At 34.4% G+C, this 23,437-nt stretch overlaps 1 protein-coding gene across 1 annotated transcript in view; it reads left to right on the top strand.

Annotated features, from left to right (window-relative positions):
- The window catches only part of gudu (Armadillo repeat-containing protein gudu), a 319,933-nt gene that overhangs the window by 280,363 nt on the left and 16,133 nt on the right, over positions 1-23,437 (top strand). Inside the window, exon 12 of the mRNA XM_090413819.1 lies at positions 2,800-3,021. Within this exon, the coding sequence (XP_090269945.1) occupies positions 2,800-3,021 (222 nt within the window). The remainder of the gene's footprint in view (positions 1-2,799; positions 3,022-23,437) is intronic.

Raw genomic sequence — 23,437 nt, forward strand, 5'->3', positions numbered from 1 at the left:
AGACATAATTCCCATGCCAGCATCAGTTTCACTCTGCTCTCCCTTCTTGTCCTTTCTATCCTCACGAAAAACATCATATCATTCCATTTCCATTAGGATATCATCCTTATCCATCCTGTTTCACTTATTCCAACAGTTTTGGGACAAGTAATGTCATCTTGTTTATTTTGGATGCTCCTGGCATTCGTGAATCAACTCAACAATTCACTTTTAGGTCTATAACCAGTCCTACCCTTCCCATTTATTGGTTGTGATTTCTCCCACACCTGCCTCTGCCAAATTACCTTTATCATTGTTTACCTTATATATCACCTCTCTCCATTTGACTCATGTTAAATCCATTTAAATGCAAGCCATCACTTTTGTACTTCTTTCCCTCAAATGCATCCCACACATTCTTGTTCTCCATGTCGACTCATCATCATCATATCTTGGCAACATATTAACCACCTTTCTTACCAAACTGTTATCTTTTGCTCTCCTCAATAGCCTCCTGATATCCATCCTTACATTTTATGTTCAACTAAATCATTTGTTCCCACAGCCACCACTAACTCTTTTACTTGTTTACTTCTCATATCCAAAACATCAATTATCCTGCTAATCCTCCCTCCTAGAAAACAGACTTTGTGGACCTTCAGATTTACTACATCTCTAATAATGGAATTTCCATACATTGGTGCTTTTTAGTCATTCATCACCTCTTTTTCTTTATTTTCCTTCAGTCTATCCTTTTGCAATCTCTCATTCCTATCCATCAAACTTCTGATCTCATTGTGCATATTCTTCATCTCACTTTTCATTCTGATCGACTCATTCTTCAAGTCCTGCATCCTTTCAACCGCACTATCTGTTGGCCTGTCATTCATTTCTTTGCTTACCTTATACCTTGTTTCCTCATTGCTGTTTTCCTTTGCTTCCACGGTATTATTCACTGTCTTTTGAAAGATGAGAAACCCAAGTTTCCAGGAAATCAAAAACCCTGTCACCTCTATATTGAGACTGGCTAACTCATAACATGTTAGTACAATGGGTGGGTGGGTGTCAGTATTAGAAAGAGTGGGAGTCCTGGTCTAGAGACCAAATAGGACACATCAAGTAGTATCACACTAAGCAATGAAAATCATCTGCAATGCAATGTAAAGACATTTAGAAACCTCCTTAGCCACAGTGGGATGTAAACCTACAGTCTGTAGGTTGAAAAGCAGAGATGCCATCCACTTGGTTGAGCATGGAGGCCAGAGATGCAGTCAGCTCTTATTTTAGCAAACTTATAGCATTGATACTGTTCCAAAGACTCAACATAAAATTCCTATAAGTTTCCGTTATAACCAGAAACAATGGCAAAGTACAAGGATTGATGAGAAAACAGCCATCACACACTATAATAGTTGATGAGAAAATAGAAGTAGAATTAATTTAAGATGGAATAATCATTTAAATAGAATGGAAAGTGCAAGTTTAGCAAAACAGGTGTTTGAAGCAAATATGATAGAGGAAAAAATCAATAGGAAAACCATCATCATCAAATTCCTGACATGTACCCTCAAGGGATGTAGGATATGATAGTACTATATAAAAAAAATACACATCATTACTAACTTCCTATCTACAATTTTCCTCCAAATCAATCTGTTACCTATCAAGACTCCAACATTATCAGATCTTATATTTCTATCTTTTAAGGCACCTTTTACCATATCAATCCACCTATATCTTGGTCTTGCTCTGGGCCTTTTTTCCTGCCAACCTAACAGAGAACACTTGTTTTGCTAATCTTTCCTCTCCCTCCCATTCTGTTTAAGTGACCAATACCACCTGAGATTAGCTCTGCTAAGACATTCTTGGATGGTAACAATGTCAAGTTTTCTTTTCTAATATCCTTGTTTTTAATATGATATTGCCATTGATGGCATCTGTTCATGCCCTTAATCTTTCTCAGGACTCTCATATCTGCAGTCTCTAGTCTTTGGTCAAGTGTTTTACTTCTAACCCAGCTCTCAGATCCATAAGTTAAAATTGGTTTGAACACTGTCTCGTATGCAGCTAATTTAGTGTTCTGACTAATTTCTCTCTTATTCCATATGAATTTATTCAGTTGACTTCCTGCCATACCAGTTTTGTTGATTCTGTTGGCAAAATACAATGATTAATGAGAAAACAGTCATCGTACACTATAATAGTTAATGAGAAAATATAAGCAGAATTAATTTAAGATGGAATAATCATTTAAATAGAATGAAAGATGAAAGTTTAGCAAAACAGGCCTATGCATTTCCTCTATCATATTTGCTTCAAATATGATAGAGGAAAACCAAATTTAGATGAATTGATAGTTAGGAATTCTCTAGCAACTAGACTCTAATAAATAGCAGACTATTGTTATTAGGAAATTATATATTAATAATCATAGTTATATAGAATTATTGTAGTATCCCATATACCTCATTAGGGTATATGGCACAGCAAATAATGAGTTACTCAAAATGTTCATGGTCCGAAAAAAAAAATAATAATAATAAATTTAGCTTTTTAAATTTAAATTTAAAAAAAATTAAAAAACTTTCAAATACTCATGGAATTAAATTATAGTGTGTTTTTAGGAAAACTTTAACTTTTACATATGCAAGACCACAAACTTTTTCAATTAACCTTATTATCAAACTGCTATGGAGCAACACAGCTCATCCTGCTTTTCAATATTTTGTTTATTTTGGAATATAAATATCATTAATGAGAAGTACTATTAATGCATCTACTTTGTTTATATATAGCTTTTTTTTTTTTTTGTTCTTCTAGAAAAATGTTCAATTACAGCATCATTTAGCTGATGCTATTGCATCTTGCTGTCCCTGGAAGTCAAACAGAATTGAATTTGGAAAAGCAGAGGTAGTTGTTCCTTTGGTTGAATATCTGAAATCTCCAGATGAAAATGTTCGCTATTCAGCTGTACATGCCTTATACCAACTTTCTATAGAGCCTATTAACTGTGTGACTATGCATAGCCATGGAGTTGTAAAGGTTTGTATTTCTTATGATTAGAATTTTATTAAACGTGATAATTCTCTGAACTAATAATAATACAAGCTTATGTAAAAAAAAGTTTTATTAACATAAAATTTTTGCCTACTTTTCATAAGTATCTTCAGTGTAAAATGAATAGAAAGAAGAAAAATATACACACAACAGAAAACAGAAAAATGAACAAAGTAACGATGCAATATGGCAACAACATTCAAGTAATACTAAAAGTGAAAATAATTAAAGGCTCGTAGTTAATTGTTTTAATGAATCCTTTATCAACAAAGCAATCAGTAGTTACAGGACGTTGCCTTCTTTCTTCCATGATGAAATTAATTGTATTTCTATCTCTTATGTTGAAGGATTATCTGTAGGTATCTCTAAAATTCTTAGGCTCCTTAATGGTCATTTCAGAAAATCTGCCTCTGTTCTTCAGTAACATAAAAATTACATCAAGTACCATGAACCTGAGCAGTTTTGCCTTGTAGAAAATGCTATTTACTCAAAATACATGAAGGCATTATTAATAGTTTCAAAGGAGTGGAAGAAAGGCAAGATTATACTGCTTTAAGGGAGATGATAAGATTCAAGCTTCAAATTATAGGCCTATTGGTATGTCAGTTGTGGAGAGGTTTGTGTGGAACAATATCCAGAATTGGGTTGACAACAGTAACATTCTCTTTGATTGACAGCATTGGATTGGTAAAGGAAGACCATGTCTGATTACTTTATTAGGTATAATAGTATGCATCTCCCTTGTATGCAAGGGAGATGCATGCATAAACAGTGGTATGCTTAGATTTTGCAAAGGTTTTTGATAGATTTCCACATGATAAGTGCTGATACCTATCAGACAGCAAATTGAAACTTGACTATCTGATAGGTATCAGCAAATTGTGTGTGGGCAAGCAATATTCTGAAAGAGAAAGTCACTAGCGGTGTCTTTCACAGACCTCTGAGGTTATGCCTCAGAGGTCTGTTTTAGGACCATTACTGTTTAACTTGTATGTTAATGATGTTGAAGAAGGTTTGAATGGGGATATTTAGTTGTTTGCAAATGATGCAAAGTTGGGAAGAACTATGAGGAGTAGAGCCGATGCTGTGGCTTTACAAGAGGACTTGAATAAACTGAGTGGATGTGCATGGGAGTGGGATTTCCAGAATGCAGAGTATACAGTCAGTGGGGAAATAAGAGATCTGGAATTAACAGTGGGTGGGAACCTAAAATTTAGAGGATACAAAGCTCAAATTGTAAGAACATCACAACGAAATCTGGAAATGATACTGAGAATGACTTATAGAAGTAAGATTATGGTTTCATTGTATAAGGCCTTGATTAGGCTACATATGGACTACTGTGCACAGATTTAGTCACCTGGTTTTCAAAAAGATGATGAGATATTTGAAAGGGTCCAGAGTCCATTGACTAAGATGGTTTCTGGTCTCTGGAATGTTGAGTATGAAGAATGATTGAGAAAATGCAATTTGCAGAGTCTAGTGAATAGGAGGAGTGGGATGGGGGATAAAGGGATTGTTATCAGATCAATGTTGAAGAGTCTTTCTTTTAAGGTTACACGGTGGTCAGCATTCATAGTGAAGAATTTATGGAGACACAACACGTGTTAGAATAATTACTTTACTTAAACTTTAGGAAAGTAACATCCGACGTTTCGACCTCTGTATTGAGACCATCATCAGGAAAAATACATATAAGATACAAGCTACATGACACTGCACTATACAAAAGTAAGATGAATCTAAATGCTTGAATTATTTAATCCAGCCTGACCTCTTGTGAAAAAAAAAAAATAAAATAAATTAAAAAATTAAATGAAACAAAATATAAACGGAACTACATTAAACATTTCTAAACTCCTCTCGTATTGAGATCTTCTTCTGTTTGGGCTTGTTCTTGTTGCTATATGGATTGCAGATGGGTCCTCCATATTCTTGGAATGATTAATCCATCATTATCCAAACCTGAACAAAAATGATGGATTAATCATTCGAAGAATATGGAGGACCCATCTGCAATCTGTATAGCAACACGAACAAGCTCAAACAGAGAGGACTTTAGAAATATTTAATATAGTTCCATTTATATATTTTGTTTTTATTTAAATATTTTTTTAAATTTTTATATTTTTTTGTGAAGTTTTTAAAATTTTTAATTTAATTTAATTTCTTTTTTCTTATTCCTTCCCTCCTCTTTTACCTTTCAGTGTTGAGGATTTTTCTACATTTAACTACTACTGTATCGAGGATAAAGTGGTTAGTCCTATGCCTCTCAGTGTGTCTTATGTCTGTGTTCATGGGCCGGTTGGTCTGTTCTGGGGAACGAAAAACCTGAGTTTTTCTGGGTGAAAAAAACCCCATACCTCCGTATGAGAACGGCTAACTCACCTTTAGTTGAAAGCGACCAGATAAAGGTTCTTCACATCACTGATGGGGAATCAATCTCAGGTCTTTCTGACCAAAGGGCTTTGTCTATACTGACTGAGCTACGGTGGCTCTTTATTTTTTTTTTTTCACAAGAGGTCGGGCTAGGTTAAACGATTAACAAGCATTTAGATTAATCTTACTTTTGTATAGTGCAGTGTCATGTAGCTTGTATCTTATAAGTATGTATTTTTTCTGATGATGACATCAACACAGAGGTCAAAACGTTGAATGTTACTTTCCTAAAGTTTAAACAAAGTAATTATTCTAACACATGTGTTGTGTCTCCATAAATTCTTCACTATGAATGATGTTGAAGAGGTTTTTCATGGAATGGTGGAAGATTCCCATAAGCTATATAAAGAAGATGTGAACAAGGGAATGAGAGTGTGGTGACTGCAGAGAATGTGAATGTATTTATTTATTTCATATCCAAACACAAGTGGTACAGTAGTAAGTAATTGGTACAACATTATTTACAACAAATTAGGTTACATTACAAATGAGAACAGCTTAAATTGAATAGGTAAATTATACAGGGAATAATAGGTAAAATATGAAGGAAAAAGAAACTATATATAAGTTATATACAATAAATCTGGTCGGAATTCCTCTTATACAATCAACTGCTCTTTCTGTGCAGGATATAAGATCCTTTTTTGTGCAAGGCAATTAAAGATTGAAGAAAAGGCCAAGAAAGGTGTTCCATGGACTTGGTTTCCCCACACTCACAATTATCTGGTCCAATGAAGATAGCCCCATTTAATGAGATTTAGTTTGTAGCGTCCTACTGTTCATAGTCTGTTGAGGCTTTTCCAAGTATTCCAGTCCAAGTGGGCACCACGTGGAAGATGCTCAGCTGTTGGAATACCAGTATTATTCTCAGAGTATAGTGCAAGCCATTGTTGAAGTCTTGTCTCTGGAAGGTTTTTAGGTCGTTCAATGGTTGCTGGAAAGCTATGTCGGGATCTTAGTCTTTGGGGCACTGTAGTCTGGCTAAATGTATGAATGTATTTAAGACATGGTATGATGAGCTCTGTGTGTGTGTAAAACAGAGAAACCTCCCACAATGAGTCTTTGATGATGGAAGTCTGAAGATGATAATAATAATAAATTGCCTTAATGGCAGGGCAGCTTAATAATTCCTTGACTCTGCTTGTCATAACTATTTTTTTTTTGTTTGGACTTTAGTATGAATTGGGTATTGTTATTGCTTTGACTAAAGTGTCAATATTAGTATTACTTCCAAGCCTCCATAGAGTCTGAAGACTCATCACAGGAGGTCAAACACATATATCACAATACCTTTCATACCTTGCCTGGAGATATTCACCACTGCGACACTCACACCGGCAACATGTTCCACTCATTCACAACCTGCCTTACAAAAAAAAAAAAGGCCTCCTTTGCACTTCATTACTCGCATTACAGTTTTCAGGAATCACCTCTTTCTCCCATCACCCATTATCCTTTGCAATAATTCCTCTGTATCTCTCTGATAGGTTCTTCCCACCAGCTTATACATCTCACACATATCACCTCTCCTCCTATCTACCAAGCTCTGCAGACCACATATTCTCCTTAATCTGTCCTTATACTCGACATTCCAGAGTCCTGAGATGTCTTATTCATTTTTATATCTGTGCACAGAAATCCAAATGGGGTCTGATTAGTTCCTTATACAGTGGAATTATCACTTTATCTATACTTGCGAGGGTTCTTCACATTATGGTAGCAAATTTCTTAGTAACCTTACAACTTTCACAATGTGTCCCCTGAACTTCAGTTCCTATCCATCCACCAAGATTCTCAGATCCCTTGCCTTAATATTAGTCTGCACCTCCTGAAGTTCCTCTAATGTGATAAACCTCATTCCATCTTTGGCAAAAAATGCATAGCTTTGCAACATTGAAGTAATATTCCCAGTGTCAGGAAGTTCTAATTTAGTATCAGAAAACAACTCAACATTAATGGCTGTATTGTTGATTTTCTCAGTGTGTTTGTTTTTATTCTATTGATTTCATACCCAAGATGTGTACAAAACATGGACAAAAATGTTTTGTACACATTTTTGTACAAAAGATATCTTTATTATTATTATTATGTCATATATGTTTGGTTTATTATTATTATTTCCGACCTCCATAGAGTCACAAGACTCATTATGGGAGGTCAGTACTAAACAATGCAGTCTATCATACTACTCCTTAAACTCATCCACCATTTGCATTTTTACCACCCTCTCAGGCAATACATTCCATTCTCCTACCACTCTCCATGCAAAAATTTACTTCTAATTCTTTCACTCACAACTTCCAGGGATGTCTCTTGTCCTTGTTTCTTCCCCTCATTCTACAATATGAAAAATCTCCCCAGTGTCAATCTGATTATAATCTTCCAACAGCATAAATGGCTCAATCATATCCCTTCCTCTTCATCTTCTAACTGCCAAACTCTGTAGTTTGCATGCTTTTGGTCTGTTTTCATAATCAACACTGTAGACTCCTGATATCATTTTTTTTATTCATCTCTGCATCCTATTCAAAAGTTATTTCATCCGCTTGAAATTCATTGATCTAAGCACAGAAATCCAGATGTGGTGTAATCAAAGCTTTATACAATGTAACCAATACTACCCTTTTATCTCTTGTGGTTAATACCTCCTCAGTATTGCAGCAGTTATCTGAGTTCTTCACAATCTTTACAATATATCCTCTGAACTTCAAATTTCTATCTATAATTACTCCAAAATCCCTTGTTTCCTCAATTTCTTTCAGTATAACTTTACCAAGCGAGTATGAAACATCCCATCTATGGATCCCAAATTCGAAAACCTTAAATTTAGTTGTAAACTGACATACCCATTCATCTGCCCTCCTTTCCAATAAGCAGATGAATGGTGAATGTTATCTGGCATCCACATATCCACTTGAAGAATCAAAACATCAGTACTATTACTAATAATTCTCCTAAGATTCACATCATCTGCAAACACTTGAACATCTCCCTGTAGGTCAGGGACAATATCATTGACATAAAGATTGAACAGTAATGTTTGTAACCTTCCTACTCCCTGATATCACTCTCCCATGTGTACTAAGCTGATGCTCAAATCCACATGTTAAAAAACCATCTTGTCATGTGGCACGCACTATGTCAAATGCCCTTGGAAAGTCAAAACAAATGCATCCCTTAACAAATCCATGCTGGCTTGCATAAATAATATTGCCCTCATCTGCCCAATTCTGTATATGATTCTTGCCAGTTTTTCTAAAATCTTAACAGTCCTCTAGACAAATTTACTATTGCACTAAAAACTTCCAAATTCTACTTATTCCCCTAGTTGAATAATGTTGGCTGCATTTGGATATAACATTGGTAATAGAGCACAAGTGATATATATAATGGTTAATTAGATTTATATCTATAATTAAAAGATGCCAAGAAATTATATTGGTCTAATCCTTTATCCAAGTGTAAGCAAACAATGTTTGCACATGAAATATCTTAGATTTATATCTGCTATCAACAAATCTGATTAGATGAATGGGTCAAATACAGAAAACTCGCCTCCTATTCAAATGACTAAATAGTCTTCTTGTCCTGTGGCAAGACCATTGAATACAACTTCTGTCCATCCACATTCCACTTCTCTCACAACCAGATGGTACTGTTATAATATCACCAAGAAAAGTTTGACTTACTGGCATCCTGAAGCTCTTGCATTGATGACCAAGACAAAGTGGTTCCACTTTACAAAAAATTGCTCACTGAATGCCTTCCCTAGTATTTTGTGAGAAAAAATTCAGAAGAATCCTGAATACTACAGACACCAACATGCTATCACATGGAGAATATTAGGTGATCAAGTTGTTAATTATCTTCTCTGCTAGCTTTGAGTGCATCATGGTACACTTTTTCAGGAGAATAAAATGAAACCATCTGATATCACAATGACTGAGTTTACAAGCAGGCTAACAGTATCAGTAGTAAGGAACATTTGAAATTAACCATTAATGTACAACAATACAGGGTGTTCGGGATAAATTTGACATATTTATAATTAATTATATTTTTCCGTAAGTTACATGTATTAACACACACTTCTCTTCATTTAAAAGTTTGGACCCTTCTTCATTCATATACAAGATGTCAGAAAGGATGGATAGCTGGAACCCACCTGAATCATGGAAGAGAATAACTTGTATCATGATGATTCGTGCCCGCCATCAAAATAAGGATATTACGACTGCTGCCCAATGCTCCCTGAATACAGTAAAAACAATCAGGCATGAACTAGAGACTTGCAATGGTGACTACGAGGATGTAGCAAGAAGAAAGATCCCTAGCAGACGATCTGATTGCGTTCGTACAGCAGAATTCCTCGCAAATCTGCAGGAACAGGTGTTGAAGAACCCTGGCATTGGAATTCGGGCTTTGTTCGTGGAGTTGCTAACTGTAGTCAAGCCCTGGATAACAAGGGTAGCCAATGGTAGGCCGTATGTATGGCAGCAGGATTCGGCCCCTTGCCACACCTCTGGGAAAAGTCAAAAATGGTTGTCTGAAAATTTCTACGACTTCACCAGTCCAAATGTTTGGCCTCCAAACTCCCCAGACCTTAACCCCATGGATTATTTTGTATGGGGCGCAGTTGAAAAAGACACCAATCGCACTTCCAGTAATACAAAAGCCCAGTTAATGGATAAAATTAAAACAGTTTTTGCGGCCCTTCCCAGGGAGACTGTAGCATCAGCTTGTTCGAGGTTCCGAAGCAGAATTGAAGCTGTGATCGATGCTAATGGTGGTTATTTTGAGTAAATCTTGTTGACAGTATTGTAATTAACTCTGCCTGTAATGTTTTTTTGTCAATTCATTAAATTTAATAGATACAAAGATTTTCTTTATCCCGAACACCCTGTATAATGCACAGAATTTCCAAGATCAACAAGCAAGCATCTTTGTCATGTGAAGGCTCACCACTAATTAGTGACAGGATATATGGATTTTGCCATTAGTGATATCTGCAAACAGTCTCCTAGTCATCATTCAGATACATGAACCATAGAAAGATTTGGGGTTGCTCTTGATATTTCTAGAATTTAATCAGGTCTAACACGGCGATCTACTCAGTGAACTATCGGTACCCCTATATGATGCTTCCTCTTTCTGATATCCCCACAAATACTAGCCGTATTTTGCACTTTTATCTATTCTCTTTCTCTTGTCCAAAAATCACCTTTCCTCACTCACCTATTCATAACTATGCTGATGGGTATACACTATTCCTCTTCATCAGTTAAGAAACATTATAGTGCACAACATAGAAGCTTCAAGATCTTCCGTACATAGTCAATGCCTTAAATGCCGATTTCCTTTCTATATTTCAGTGGGGCAAGAATAATTTTGTGAACCTCATTTCTACCAAAACATAGTCCTATGTTATCTCTTGAAGAGGGAGATTTCAATTCTCTCCCCCTTACTCTTCATAATACCCAGATTACCAAACAGAATCAGATTTCTCTTTTTGGGCTGGCTGGCTAAACACCTTTGGCCACTACAGGCATTAAGTCAGGCCTAACTCTATCTTCTGGCATAAACACATCTAAACCATATTTTATTCGGTTCTCTGAAAAATGAGCTTCTAAACTAGTAATTCTAAATCTGCCTAGCCTTAGCATACCGCTCACACATTTGGGATGGTACATTTAAAGAATGCTTGGTGCTATTCAGAAGAGGGCAGTTCAATTATTTGATGACCATTTTTTGCAGTTCACTCCTTCACTCTCATAGTGAAAACAGTAAGGATTATCAAAGGTGACAACTGTTATGCAGTTCTACAGAAGAGACTGATGTTATTTTTTAAATTATTTCTAATCGTTCCAGACTTTGTGTGTTTACACAGTCATGTGAATATGTTTGACTAATGAAGGCTAGGATGTATGCAGACAAGTTAATACTTTGGTTAATATTTAAATGTTTAGGATCTAATGCTATTTCCAAAGATTCCCATATTTTTTTTTCTGTTGTATCATAACAACGGTGTAATAATTCTGATTTATCCCTTAAAACTCGATGTCTCATTTGCGAAGCGTCTTGTGAATCAACTGAAGAGAGCACGTGTGATGACAAAGCTGAGGCTTCATTTCTATGGTGTTCAATATCTCAAACATGTTCTTCAATGCATTGTTCAATTGATTTTTCTGTCTGTACATAGTAAGATGACTGGCAATCAAACCATAGCCGATAAACACACAGATAATAAAGTGGGCTATGTTGAGGTTTTGCAGATCTTAGTAGTGATCTCACCTTGATAGCGTGCACGGGGGGGGGGGGGGAATACCACTTTGATTTTATATTCTTGCTAGTTTTATGGAAACAGAGCTAATCATTAGAAATTGCTCTGGTCTCATGTCAGTTGAGTAGTCTGGAAATGGTATGCTCACTATAGCCATTTTGAAGGAAAGTGTTTCTTAAATGTTGAAGTTCTTTGACTAGTTCTTCCTTGTCAGTGATGAATCAGCAGGTTCTTGGTCCTAGTGCGGAAATAATACCCAATTTTTGAGGTTTTTAATGATGGGATGAGGCATGTAGATATCTGTCAGCATGTGCAGAACTATTTGAAATATAGACACTTTTAATTTACCCGATTCCTTGGTCTGTAGAAGGTTCAGAAATGGGAATGAACCATTAAATTCATAGGTGAATTTTATGTTAGGGTGTTGATGATTAAGGTACTCATGAAAAAGTAAAAGTGAAGGTAGTCCATGGTTCCAGACTAAGAATATATCATCAACGTACTTTTCTCTAATTTCGGTTTATGATATGATGGTATTCTTCTAGGGTCTTGTTTTCAGATGTTTCCATATAAAAATTTGCTAAAAGCAAAAGAGGACTGCTCATGGCTAGACCAGAGTTAGTTCTGTTTGTATATTGTATTTTTATATTTGATGTATCCAGATGTAATACAGTATGATAATGGAGTGCCATAACCTTATTAAAGAATTTTCTTGTAGCAGTGCAAGTAGATCATCAGTAGGAACATTGGTAAACATATTGACTATATCAAAGCTTGCTAAAATGTCATCAAGGATAATATTGCTGATGCTTGAAACAAAATGCTCAGAATTTTTAACAAAGGATGGTGATTGTCCTGCTAGGCCCTTTAGTAGTTTGGCTACATATTTGGCAAGAAGATATGTTGGAGAATCTATCCCTTCTACTATTGGACGTAGAGGTGTGTCTATGAATTTTGGGTGTCCCATATATAGATATAGACGTGGAAGAAGAGAATGAAGAAAACTAGTCTGGTTTCTCTGTTACATTCATATCAATATAATATATATGTATATACAGGTAACCCTCGTATAATGCAGATGTTAGGTTCCATAGAAATGCCATGTTATATAAATCGCGTTATGCAAGACTCAGATCACATAGAAAAAGTAGGGTAAGGTTCCAAAATCGTTTTTTATTTAAATATGTGTGTGTGTGTGTATATATATATATATATATATATATATAAAAACAACAATGACACAAAAAATAAATTTTATTTAATTCATGTAAGTTAAGAAAACTTAAACTATGAAACAAATACATAGTATAAAATTAAAAATTGTATTGCACAAATGTTTTAGGCAAAATAAAATAAATTGCATACTTTAATCGTCATCACTGTCTTCAAAACTAACATTTCGTAGATGTTCTTTATTTACGAGTAGCCTAAAATAGCACTTGAAATCTCTTGGACATTATTATTACTACCCAAGGCCCCATCATTTATATAATTCTTATTGCATACTTTGGCTGGGTTTAATTATCAAAAAGTCGGTAATAAAACCTTGCTTACCACTATGCTGCTATTTTTTTTATTAAGTTCATGATATGGAGCTAAACAAATATCCAATTGTCACGTAAAATTTCCAGAGCGCTCCATTGAGGGATCATTAAAATAACTTCTAATTTCTTTAACGGATTCATTATAATCAGAATCTTCAGCAGAACTGTCCTCATTTCGACGTCATTATTAATTATACCATTTCCTCCTCATTTAAATCTATTTTCCCATCAATTAATTTACTAATTTTGTTTTCAACCATATCGCAAAAGCCCTTTAAGTAGCCATGACTATAAAAGTAAATTTTTTACATAAAAAAGCATTACATATTGTATGTAACTCATCAGAAAATAAAGTGCTCAGCTTAAGATTAACAAACTTATGATTTTTAATGCACTTTCCCGGTAGAAAACGAAGATAATTGAAATTGTCTTCGTTTACTGTAAACAATTGATGTACATGTGTGCTAAAGGGTATTTCCCCAATTATAAATTCACTATTTATAACTACATGCGCAATATGGATAGATGCAAATTTAACGAAGATAAAATTTGATTTTTAAGTCATGAAGTGAAAAATATATGAAAAGATAAAGGGTTACTATAATTTGCAGACCGCATTATATCAAAACCATGTTGAACAAGGGTTACTATAATTTGTAGACCACGTTGTATAAGTACCGCATTATACGAGGGGTACCTGTATATTGTAAATAAAAATAAACAATCAAAAATAAAAAGAATATTAAAAATACAAATTTGAAAATGCTTATAAGTACTTTGTTCTCTCTTGTATTCACTTTTGGATATCTCTCTTTAAACAAACCAAGAGCAGTTTTTTCTTATGCCAATTTCCCTTACAAAAGGATTTAAACCTGTAATACATTATTAGTATCATGGATGGTATCCATAAAACCAACCGTGGAGACTAAACATGGAACTTTTTCAAGTTGCTTCAGACCTTAAATAAGCAGAGCAGTAATCTGTTTGTTATAGAAGACTTCTAAAGATGTGTTCTATATCCAAACATGTGATTAGGTATACAAACATGAAAGATTGCATGGGATTCAAACTTGGAACCTATTAGTTGAGAGACAGTGCTTGTGTTACTCTTGACCAACTAGGCAGTACTATCCTCATGCCAGTCCATTTTCCCTGTATCCTTGCTCCATTACTATGATGTTTTAGTTGAAACTATTCATTTCACTTACCACTCACTGCCCAAAAGCTTTCAGGAAATAGTTAAGGTGAGAAGTGAATCTTCAGTGACATCTCCTGTCTATCTTGTGGTACTTTATTGATTAACTAGTCCTTTATAATTGCCTTTCTATTTCCCCCCCCCTTAAAAAAAAAAAACACCAACAATATCTTTGAATGATTTCTACGGTGTTTCTGTTTTAGTAAGTGCCGAGACTATCAGAAATTTTAATTTTAATATTAAATTATTAAAATTTTAATAATTTAATTTATAGTCCAATAAATATACTTTTTAGTTTAGCTTTTGAATTTTTTCGGAAATCGTGTAGTTATGGTGCTGGAATACAGGTTAATTTTTTCCAAAGCTTTAACATTGTTTTTTCCCGAGATCCAATTTAACATGCAATGGCGAAAAACATTTCCTAAAGATCAATGAAAGTGTGTGTTTTATGTTTATTCCTGATGTAAAATTTTTTGGAATGCCATATTTTCATAATGTTCCATCATTTACCCTATTCTTTCATAATCACAAAAATATTTTCTAAATCCTTCTTGTATACCAAGCAGTGCAATTATTTTTAAATCACTGGTAGTCATACCATACAGCTTCATATTTTTAAGTGTCCTTATTGATGTGCAGGTGGTATGGAGAACAGAGAGCTAGTCGGGTTTCTCTGTTAAATTCATATATATATATATATATATATATATTGTAAATAAAAATATTATTTACAATATATAATATATAATCTGTTATTATGCAACAAAACTGGTTTTAAGTTCACTTCTGGAGAGTCCAAAATAATGGCCAGTCAGTTGGCTCATGAGCTTTGCTTCTATAAAAAATATATATATCCATCCAGATTATGGCAGTGACTAAATCCATTCTTTATATCAGAATGTGAAATTAGGATTTTTTTTTTTTTCAGTTGCTAAAAATAAATTTTCATTTATGGAAATTTCTATTGTTAAAGACAAGATCTAAGCAGTTCAGAATGTTATTTAAATATATTATTATTATAACAAATCTCCATAGAATCAATATATGCAGAGGTCTCACTCCACTTATTATGATCCATGTAAAAAATCTACTTCTCATTCTCACTACCTTACCACTCAATCTGCGTATCTCTTCTATATTAATTCACTAAAATCCTCCTCACCAACTTAAACATCTCTATCATATTTATTTAGCAACTTTTTTCTTTGTTAGAAAGTAAATTATACTTGACAAGAAATCATATGTTCTTGTTTTAATCCTTTCTGCCCCTTAATCCCATGTGTATTATGTGATAATGAGGCAATCTAATGTGAAGTCAAAAGTCTGTGCCGTCATGAAAATATTCACATGCAAATGTTTCTTTGTTCACACTTAGTAAAGGATTAAAATATTAATTTCTTGTCAAGTATAATTTAATCTGTGTCATATCACTGCTTTTTCTGCCTATCTATTAAACTTTGCAACTTATATATTTTCCTCAAACCTCTTCCCATAATTAACATTCCAGAGTGATATTGCCTTAGTCATCTCTGAATCCTCTTCAAGTTTCTCTCTCATAGCATGAATAAGGTTACCAAATTTGAACACAATAGTCTGTGTGGTCTGACTACTTCCTTATCTCTCAACTTGTCAATAGTATTTGTAACACTTGCAACATGTCCTCTGAACTTCAGGCAACTATTGACCAATATCCTGAGATCCTGAATTCAGTTCACTTTCTAACACAGTTCCATTGATATAGTATGTACATACCCTATAAATTTGTACTCTAGTATGGAACACTTTGCACTTATTAGTACTGAAACTGCAAACCCCCCCACACACACATTCATCCAAGCAAAAAGTGTTATTTAAATCTTCCTAAAGAGAGTTAAGTCGACATTACTCCTTATAAATCTTCCCAAATTTGCATCATTATCATCAGCGAACAAATTAATATCTCCTATCACTCCATATGAAAAATCATCAACAAATAAGTGATAAGGCTCAAGAACACCTACTTCGCACTACTAGGTGTGTTGTGAAGCAGGGTTCTGTTCTTTTCTGGGACACAACCTCTTATCCCATACACAACTTGTTGGTATTATTCAAAGAGCCAATCTTGTATCCATCCTAATTTTATCCATCAACTTGTCTTGTGGCAGTTTATCAAATGCCTTTGCAAAGTTCAAAAATATGAGTCTCCATTATCCAACAAATTCCTCATATCTTGCATTTTATGATGAATGCATTGAATAATGGAGACTCATATATTTTTGGACTTTGCAAAGGCATTTGATAGACTGCCACAAGACAAGACTATTCTGCAGAGAATTTTATGTCTATTGAACTATTTTGTAATCTATTCCTAACCTTTGTAATCTAATCCCTTCAATATCATAGTTACAGACTATCACATAGCATACTTGGACCACCAGAATAGTGTTATATAGAACAATTGGCTATAGTTGATTTCCTTTAGAATAACAGGCCAATAAAAAGTGGAGGAATGATCAAAGCCAGTTTTGTGGAGCAGTGTCTATGGAAGTACTTGTAGAAAAGAAAGAGCTAAAACAGACCAGTGAGACTATGGTTTAATTGAGAGATATCGTATAAAAATCAAATCACTCTCCTCTAAACAGCATCAAAAATTCTTATGGAGGTTTATGGTACACCACTCCAAACGTGAATAATAAGGGTCAAAGCTGTATAACTGAGAGGAGACCTCCACACAGCCTTTAAAGGAATGCGGAGAACCGACCAGGGCTTCTGACCTAATGTCCAATCCTCACCTTCTCGTGGTGCACCTTGTTGGGTATCTACTTTGATACTGAACGAACGAGGATGGGCTGGCAATTTGGGATTTAGCCGACCAAATTGTATTCTTATTGGTTAAACCAAAATAAAAAATGATGGTACAACATGACAAAATTTCATGCCGGCTGGGGCGTCGCCCGGTTAAACAAGGCCCCCGTTGTTTTCGCCAGGGAACCAGGGCGAACAGCGAAAAGTCAGCTACTGGAACAAATCTGAAAACAAACCCCAACTCAACATCACCAGAGTTAAAGATCGGTACTATCAACGTAAGAAGCCTGAATGGCAAAGAAATGGAGCTAGCTGAGGAATTAGATAAGTACCAGATCGACATAATAGGGGTGACTGAAACAAAAAAGACCAAAACTGGTGAGACCTTTCTGAGCAATAAATACAAAATGTTATATTCAGGCAATGACAATCAAGGAAAAGAAGGAGTAGCAGTAGTATTCAACACAAAATACGAGGCTAATCTTCTTGAATGGCAGTCAGTCTCAAGTAAAGTCATGTGGGCAAATATGAGAATGGGGAACTGGACAATGAGAGACTTATTTGTGCCTATGGTCCCACAGAAGGTTCTACTAAGGTAGAAGTGGAGGAATTTTTTGACGCTTTAGAAAAAGCAACTGACACAATGAAAAAGGAAAAGTTGGTCCTTGTTGGGGATCTAAATAGTAGAGTAGGAAATGATTGCGAGACATACAAAAATATTTTGGGAAAATTTGGAGAAAAGAGCAAAGCTAATAATAATGGCAAATATCTGTTGGATTTCTGCTCAGGACATGGACTGGTTATTACTAACACCATGTTCCAACATAAAAATGTGCACAAATTCACATGGAGAGAAGAGGCTAGGAATAAGAAAAGTCTCATTGACTATGTTATTGTTGATAGCGATGTTTTCTCCCTGGTACAGGACACCAGAGTGCACAGAGGATTTGAAATTGGAAGTGATCACTATTTAGTCTTGAGCAGGATAAAATTGAATTTCATATTGAAAAGAATAACATGTAAGAAAGTTTTAAAGCGAATAAAAGTTGAGCAGCTCTCAGATGTGAACTGTAGACTAAAATACAGAAATATTATTGAAAAGAAAATGAAAGAGTTTGAAAACAGGAATCAAACCTTGGAGATTCAGTGGCAAACTCTGAAGAAAACATTGATTGATTCTGCCAGAGAGGCATGTGGTGAGGTTGTGTGCAAGGATAAAAAAATCAGAACTCCCTGGTGGACACAGGAAGTTAAAGAGGCAGTGAAGGAAAAGAAGAAAGCATATCAAAAGTTCCTGGCAAATAAGTCAGCTTTTACTCTTACAGAATACAGAGACAAATGTAAGAAAGCTAAACAGTGTGTAAAACTAGCTAAACAAAAGTCATGGGAGGACTTTGGCAAGAATATAGAAAATAAATATCAAGAAGGTGGCAAAATATTCTGGAGGTTGTTGAAGAAGCTTAGGAATGGAGGAAAGAGTGCTGTAAAAGGAATTAGAGATGATAAAGGTGAAATGAAAACAGGAGAAAAAGATATCCTTGAAGTATGGAGTAATTACTTTGAAAAACTGCTAAATGAAACAAGCAGTGATGACAGCACAGTGATAAAAAACACTGACCTGGCATGCAGTCAGGAATACATATCCATACTTGAAGTAGAAAAAGCCATCAAAGGCTTGAAATGTGGAAAGGCAGCAGGAGTAGATGATATTCGACCAGAAATGCTGAAGTATGGTGGTATAAAAGTCTTACAGTGGCTGCACTGCATAGTTCAGAAAGCCTGGACAGAGGGACGAATTCCCGATGATTGGAGTAGAGCTCTCATAGTACCCATATATAAAAAGGGAAATAAAACTGAATGTGAGAATTACAGAGGTATTTCCCTACTGAGTGTTCCTGGCAAGATCTATGCAAGTATACTTGAGAAACGGTTGAGAAGAATTGTGGAAGAAAAGCTTGGTGAAGAACAAGCTGGATTCAGGCCAAATAGAGGCTGTCAGGATCAGATCTTCACTTTACGACAAATAGTCGAGAAAGCATGGGAATATAACAAAGATCTGTATTTAAGTTTTGTTGATTTGGAAAAGGCAATGACAAGGTGCCAAGAGAGAAGCTATTCAATACGCTGTGGTTATATGGTGTCAATGGGGCATTATATCAAGCAATACTTAGTCTTTATTTGAGTTGTGAGTCAGCAATTAGAATTGAAGTACAGGAAGATGGTTTAATGTTAAATCTGGTGTGAGACAAGGTTGTACATTATCCCCTCTGTTATTCATTATCTATATGGATCACATTATGAAGGAATGTGGTATTAAACCTGATATCGAAATTGGAGATATTAATGTCAGCTCGTTGCTTTATGCGGATGAGTTATACTTCTAAATAAATCCGCTACAAGTCTGTAAGATTCTCTGACTAAATTGAATAGTTGTTGTAATAGATATGGTATGAAGGTCAGCAATAAAAAGACAAAGACAATGAAAATAGGCAGAATCATTGAAAATGTCAACTGTGTTGTGAATGGAGAACCTGTGGAACAAGTAAAACATTTCAGCTACTTAGGCACAGTTTTTACTGAAGATGGTAAACTAAATATGGAAATAGACAACAGAATCAGCAAAGCTGGTATCGTGGGAAGTCAATTGAATAAATTCATATGGAATAAGAAAGAAATTAGTCGGAACACTAAATTAGCTGTATACAAGACAGTGTTCAAACCAGTTTTAACTTATGGATCTGAGAGCTGGGTCAGAAGTAAAACACTTGACCAAAGACTAGAGACCGCAGATATGAGAGTCCTGAGAAAGATTAGAGGCGTGAACAGATGGCATCAATGGCAACATCATATTAAAAATGAGGATATTAGGAAAGAACTTGACATTGTCAGCATCCAGGAATGCATTAGCAGAGCTAATCTCAGATGGTATGGTCACTTAAATAGAATGGGAGAGGAAAGATTAGCAAAACAAGTGTTCTCTGCCAGGTTGGCAGGAAAACGACCCAGAGGAAGACCAAGATATAGGTGGATTGATACGGTACAAAGTGCCTTAGACGATAGAAATATAAGATCTGATAATGTTGGAGTCTTGACAAGTAATAGACTGATTTGGAGAAAAATTGTAGATAGGAAGTTAGTAATGATGTAATTTTTTCATGTAGTACTGTCATATCCTGTACACCCCTTTGGGGGTACATGGCAGGAATTTGATGATGATAAATCTGGGATTTGTACAAATTGGATAGGTGAAAAATATTATCTTAGGCAGCTTATTATCAAAAGGATGCTTTGTTTTTCAGAGGCTGAAGGTAGACATCATTCCAAGAATTGATCCTGTCTGACGATTTATGTTTTACTGAGAGCAAGGAAAGTGAGTTATCCTTTTTGTAAGGTGGAAATGCATTTTGGTGACATTGATGGCAATTCCTCATTTCGCTACTGAAGAATGAACAATGTTAAATTATTAAATGAAAAATTAACACACTGGTCCTAGATCTTTGAAGCATTGGATGTTTGAGCACTGCAGAATTTGCTGAATGAGTAGGAAGGGTGGAATGGAGTATATTATCATCAGCAAAATTGTGTATAGGATTGTTTACCAATGAGAATGTTATTTTTTGTATAGGAAAATGAAGGTAGCAATAGGATAGAACTCTGAGGTATTCTTACAGTGGTGGTGAAACAATCCACCATTATATGCAGTTTATGATCAGAAAGAAAGCTACTTAACTGATTACAAAGAGTAGAAAATATATCAAAAGATGACAATTTACTGGAAGACCTTGATACCAGACAATCAGATGATATGGAAGATAAGAAAAAAATGAAAGAAATTAAAAATAAGTAAAATGGAAAATTGCCAGACGATATGATCAGCTGTAAATTGTGTAGCTTTCTGGAAAAAACATTTCAGAGATTATTCAACTTTTGTAATAAAATATGTGAAAAAGGTTATATGTATATATCATCAAAATGGAAAACAAGCAGTGATTCCAATGTTCACAAACATAAGAAAAGAAAACTCTACTTAGATAAATTATGACAATACATATATAAAATGAAAAATTAAGAATATAGTGGAAAACATTAAAATGTCAAAATGGATTATAATTCTTAATAGATTCTATATATTCTGTTTAAAAATATTTATAGGAAAAAAAAAGAGAATTTAATTTAGAAATGGCAGACTATGAAAAGTATTTGAAGTGAAAAGAATTGTGTGTGTGTGTATATATATATATAAAAATTTCTACCTGCAGTTAGTATTAAGTGTATTGATATCAATATGCTAGCCTCTGGTTGGCTGAGTGGATAGCATCTCCACTCTCCAACCACTGGGTAATAGTTAAATTAAACTTGCCAAGAAATTATATTCTTGTTTAATCCTTTATCCAAGTGGCAAGGTTGAAATAATATCTTTCCCATATGCAAGTAGTGATTTAGGTGTATCATCTTATTAAAATACTTTGGATCAGAGTATTTTAATGTTGCTCACACTTGGATAAATGATTGAACAAGAATAGTATTTCTTCGCAAGTTTAATTTAATTTATAAGGATTTCTGTTTATCTGTTAAGTAAACATGCCATTCCACTGCATATTGTCACAAAAAAAAGCACTGGATTTTCCTAATTTTGATAAGACAAATGGTCCAATTAAAATCAAAATTGAAATTATTCAAATTTAAATTGATCCTAAAACCAAATTTTATTATGCTCTATCCAGTCCATGTAGATTATCAAATTCCAACCAGCTAGCAGTTATAAAATATATAACTACTAGCCGGTTGGGCCCCAGATTATTTTCAGGAGCTTAGCAAATAATGGTTTAGCAAAATTTTTAAGGATTCAAAATACCTAAATTTATAATCAATGCTGGTATTTTTAAAGAGATGATATATTAATTTTAAAAAATTATATCTTCTAATACTTTCTTTTAGTGTTGCATAATGATCAGCATTCATTTTAGAAATTATGAACTTTACAACAGTGTTTTAAATACCTTTGAATTTCCAGACATTTTGATCTTCATATTAAGATCATCTGGAGTATATACAAGGACAAGCCGAGTTACATTACACAAAGTAAGCTAGAGAAACAATGATTTGATCACCAGTTATTCTACTGGCATGATCTCTAGTGGAAAAAAAAATTACAAATTAATTATTTAGAAACTACGTCAAAGCTAAATTCTGTTTAAAGTAACATGAGAAAAACATTCTTTCAGTAACAATGATGTTCTATTTTTAACATTACAATTGTTATTTTAGATTTATCTACAGTCCTGTTTATAGTCAACTCTTAGAGAGAGAAATTGAATATGTGCCTTCCATATGCTTGGGATTTTTAGACGATCATTATTGTTTAGATTGGGGTGGTTAATAAGAATCTTGCAGGCTTCCTTAAATTTGCATTCATACCATGTTTTGGTGTGATGTAAACAACTGGTGCTTTTCCAGTCAATTCTATGTAGTGTTCAGGGCATGATCTGAAAGGCCAGCTTAACACATTAAATATAACTATGGTGAAGCTGGCCTTTCAGATCATGCCCTGAACACTTTACATAGAATTGACTGGTAAAGCACCAGTTGTTTATATCACACCAAAACATTATGAATGCAAATTTAAGGAAGCCTGTGAGATTCTTATCAACCACCCCAATCTAAACAATAATGATGGTCTAAAAATCCCAAGCATATGGAAAGCACATATTCATCCTTTCTCTCTAAGAGTTAACTATAAACAGGACTGTAATCCTAAATCTAAAATAACAATTGTAATGTTAAAAATAGGACATTATTGTTACTGAAAGAAGACTATAAGAAAGAATGTTTTTCTCATGTTACCTTAAACAGAATTTAGCTTTGACATAGTTTCTAAATAATTAATTTGTATTTTTTTTCATGCCAGTAGAATAACCAGTGATCAAATCATTGTTTCTCTAATTATTTACTCCAGATGATGATCTTAATTTGAAGATTGAAATGTCTGGAAATTAAATTAAAAGAGTTATTTATAACAAGGTCGTAAAGTCCATAATTTCTAAAATGAATATCATCTAATACTTTGGAATATCATCGAAACAAGACACAAATGTTGCACACAGGCATTACAAGTGAAACTGAAGTAGAGAAACAAAGGTAAGCCTGAGGTCATAAACA

Source organism: Typopeltis vanoorti, chromosome 2 (genome assembly GCF_054136105.1).
Source record: "Typopeltis vanoorti isolate ZY-2024b chromosome 2, IOZ_Tvanoo_1.0, whole genome shotgun sequence".
In the NCBI taxonomy this organism is placed as follows: Eukaryota; Metazoa; Arthropoda; class Arachnida; order Uropygi; family Thelyphonidae; genus Typopeltis; species Typopeltis vanoorti.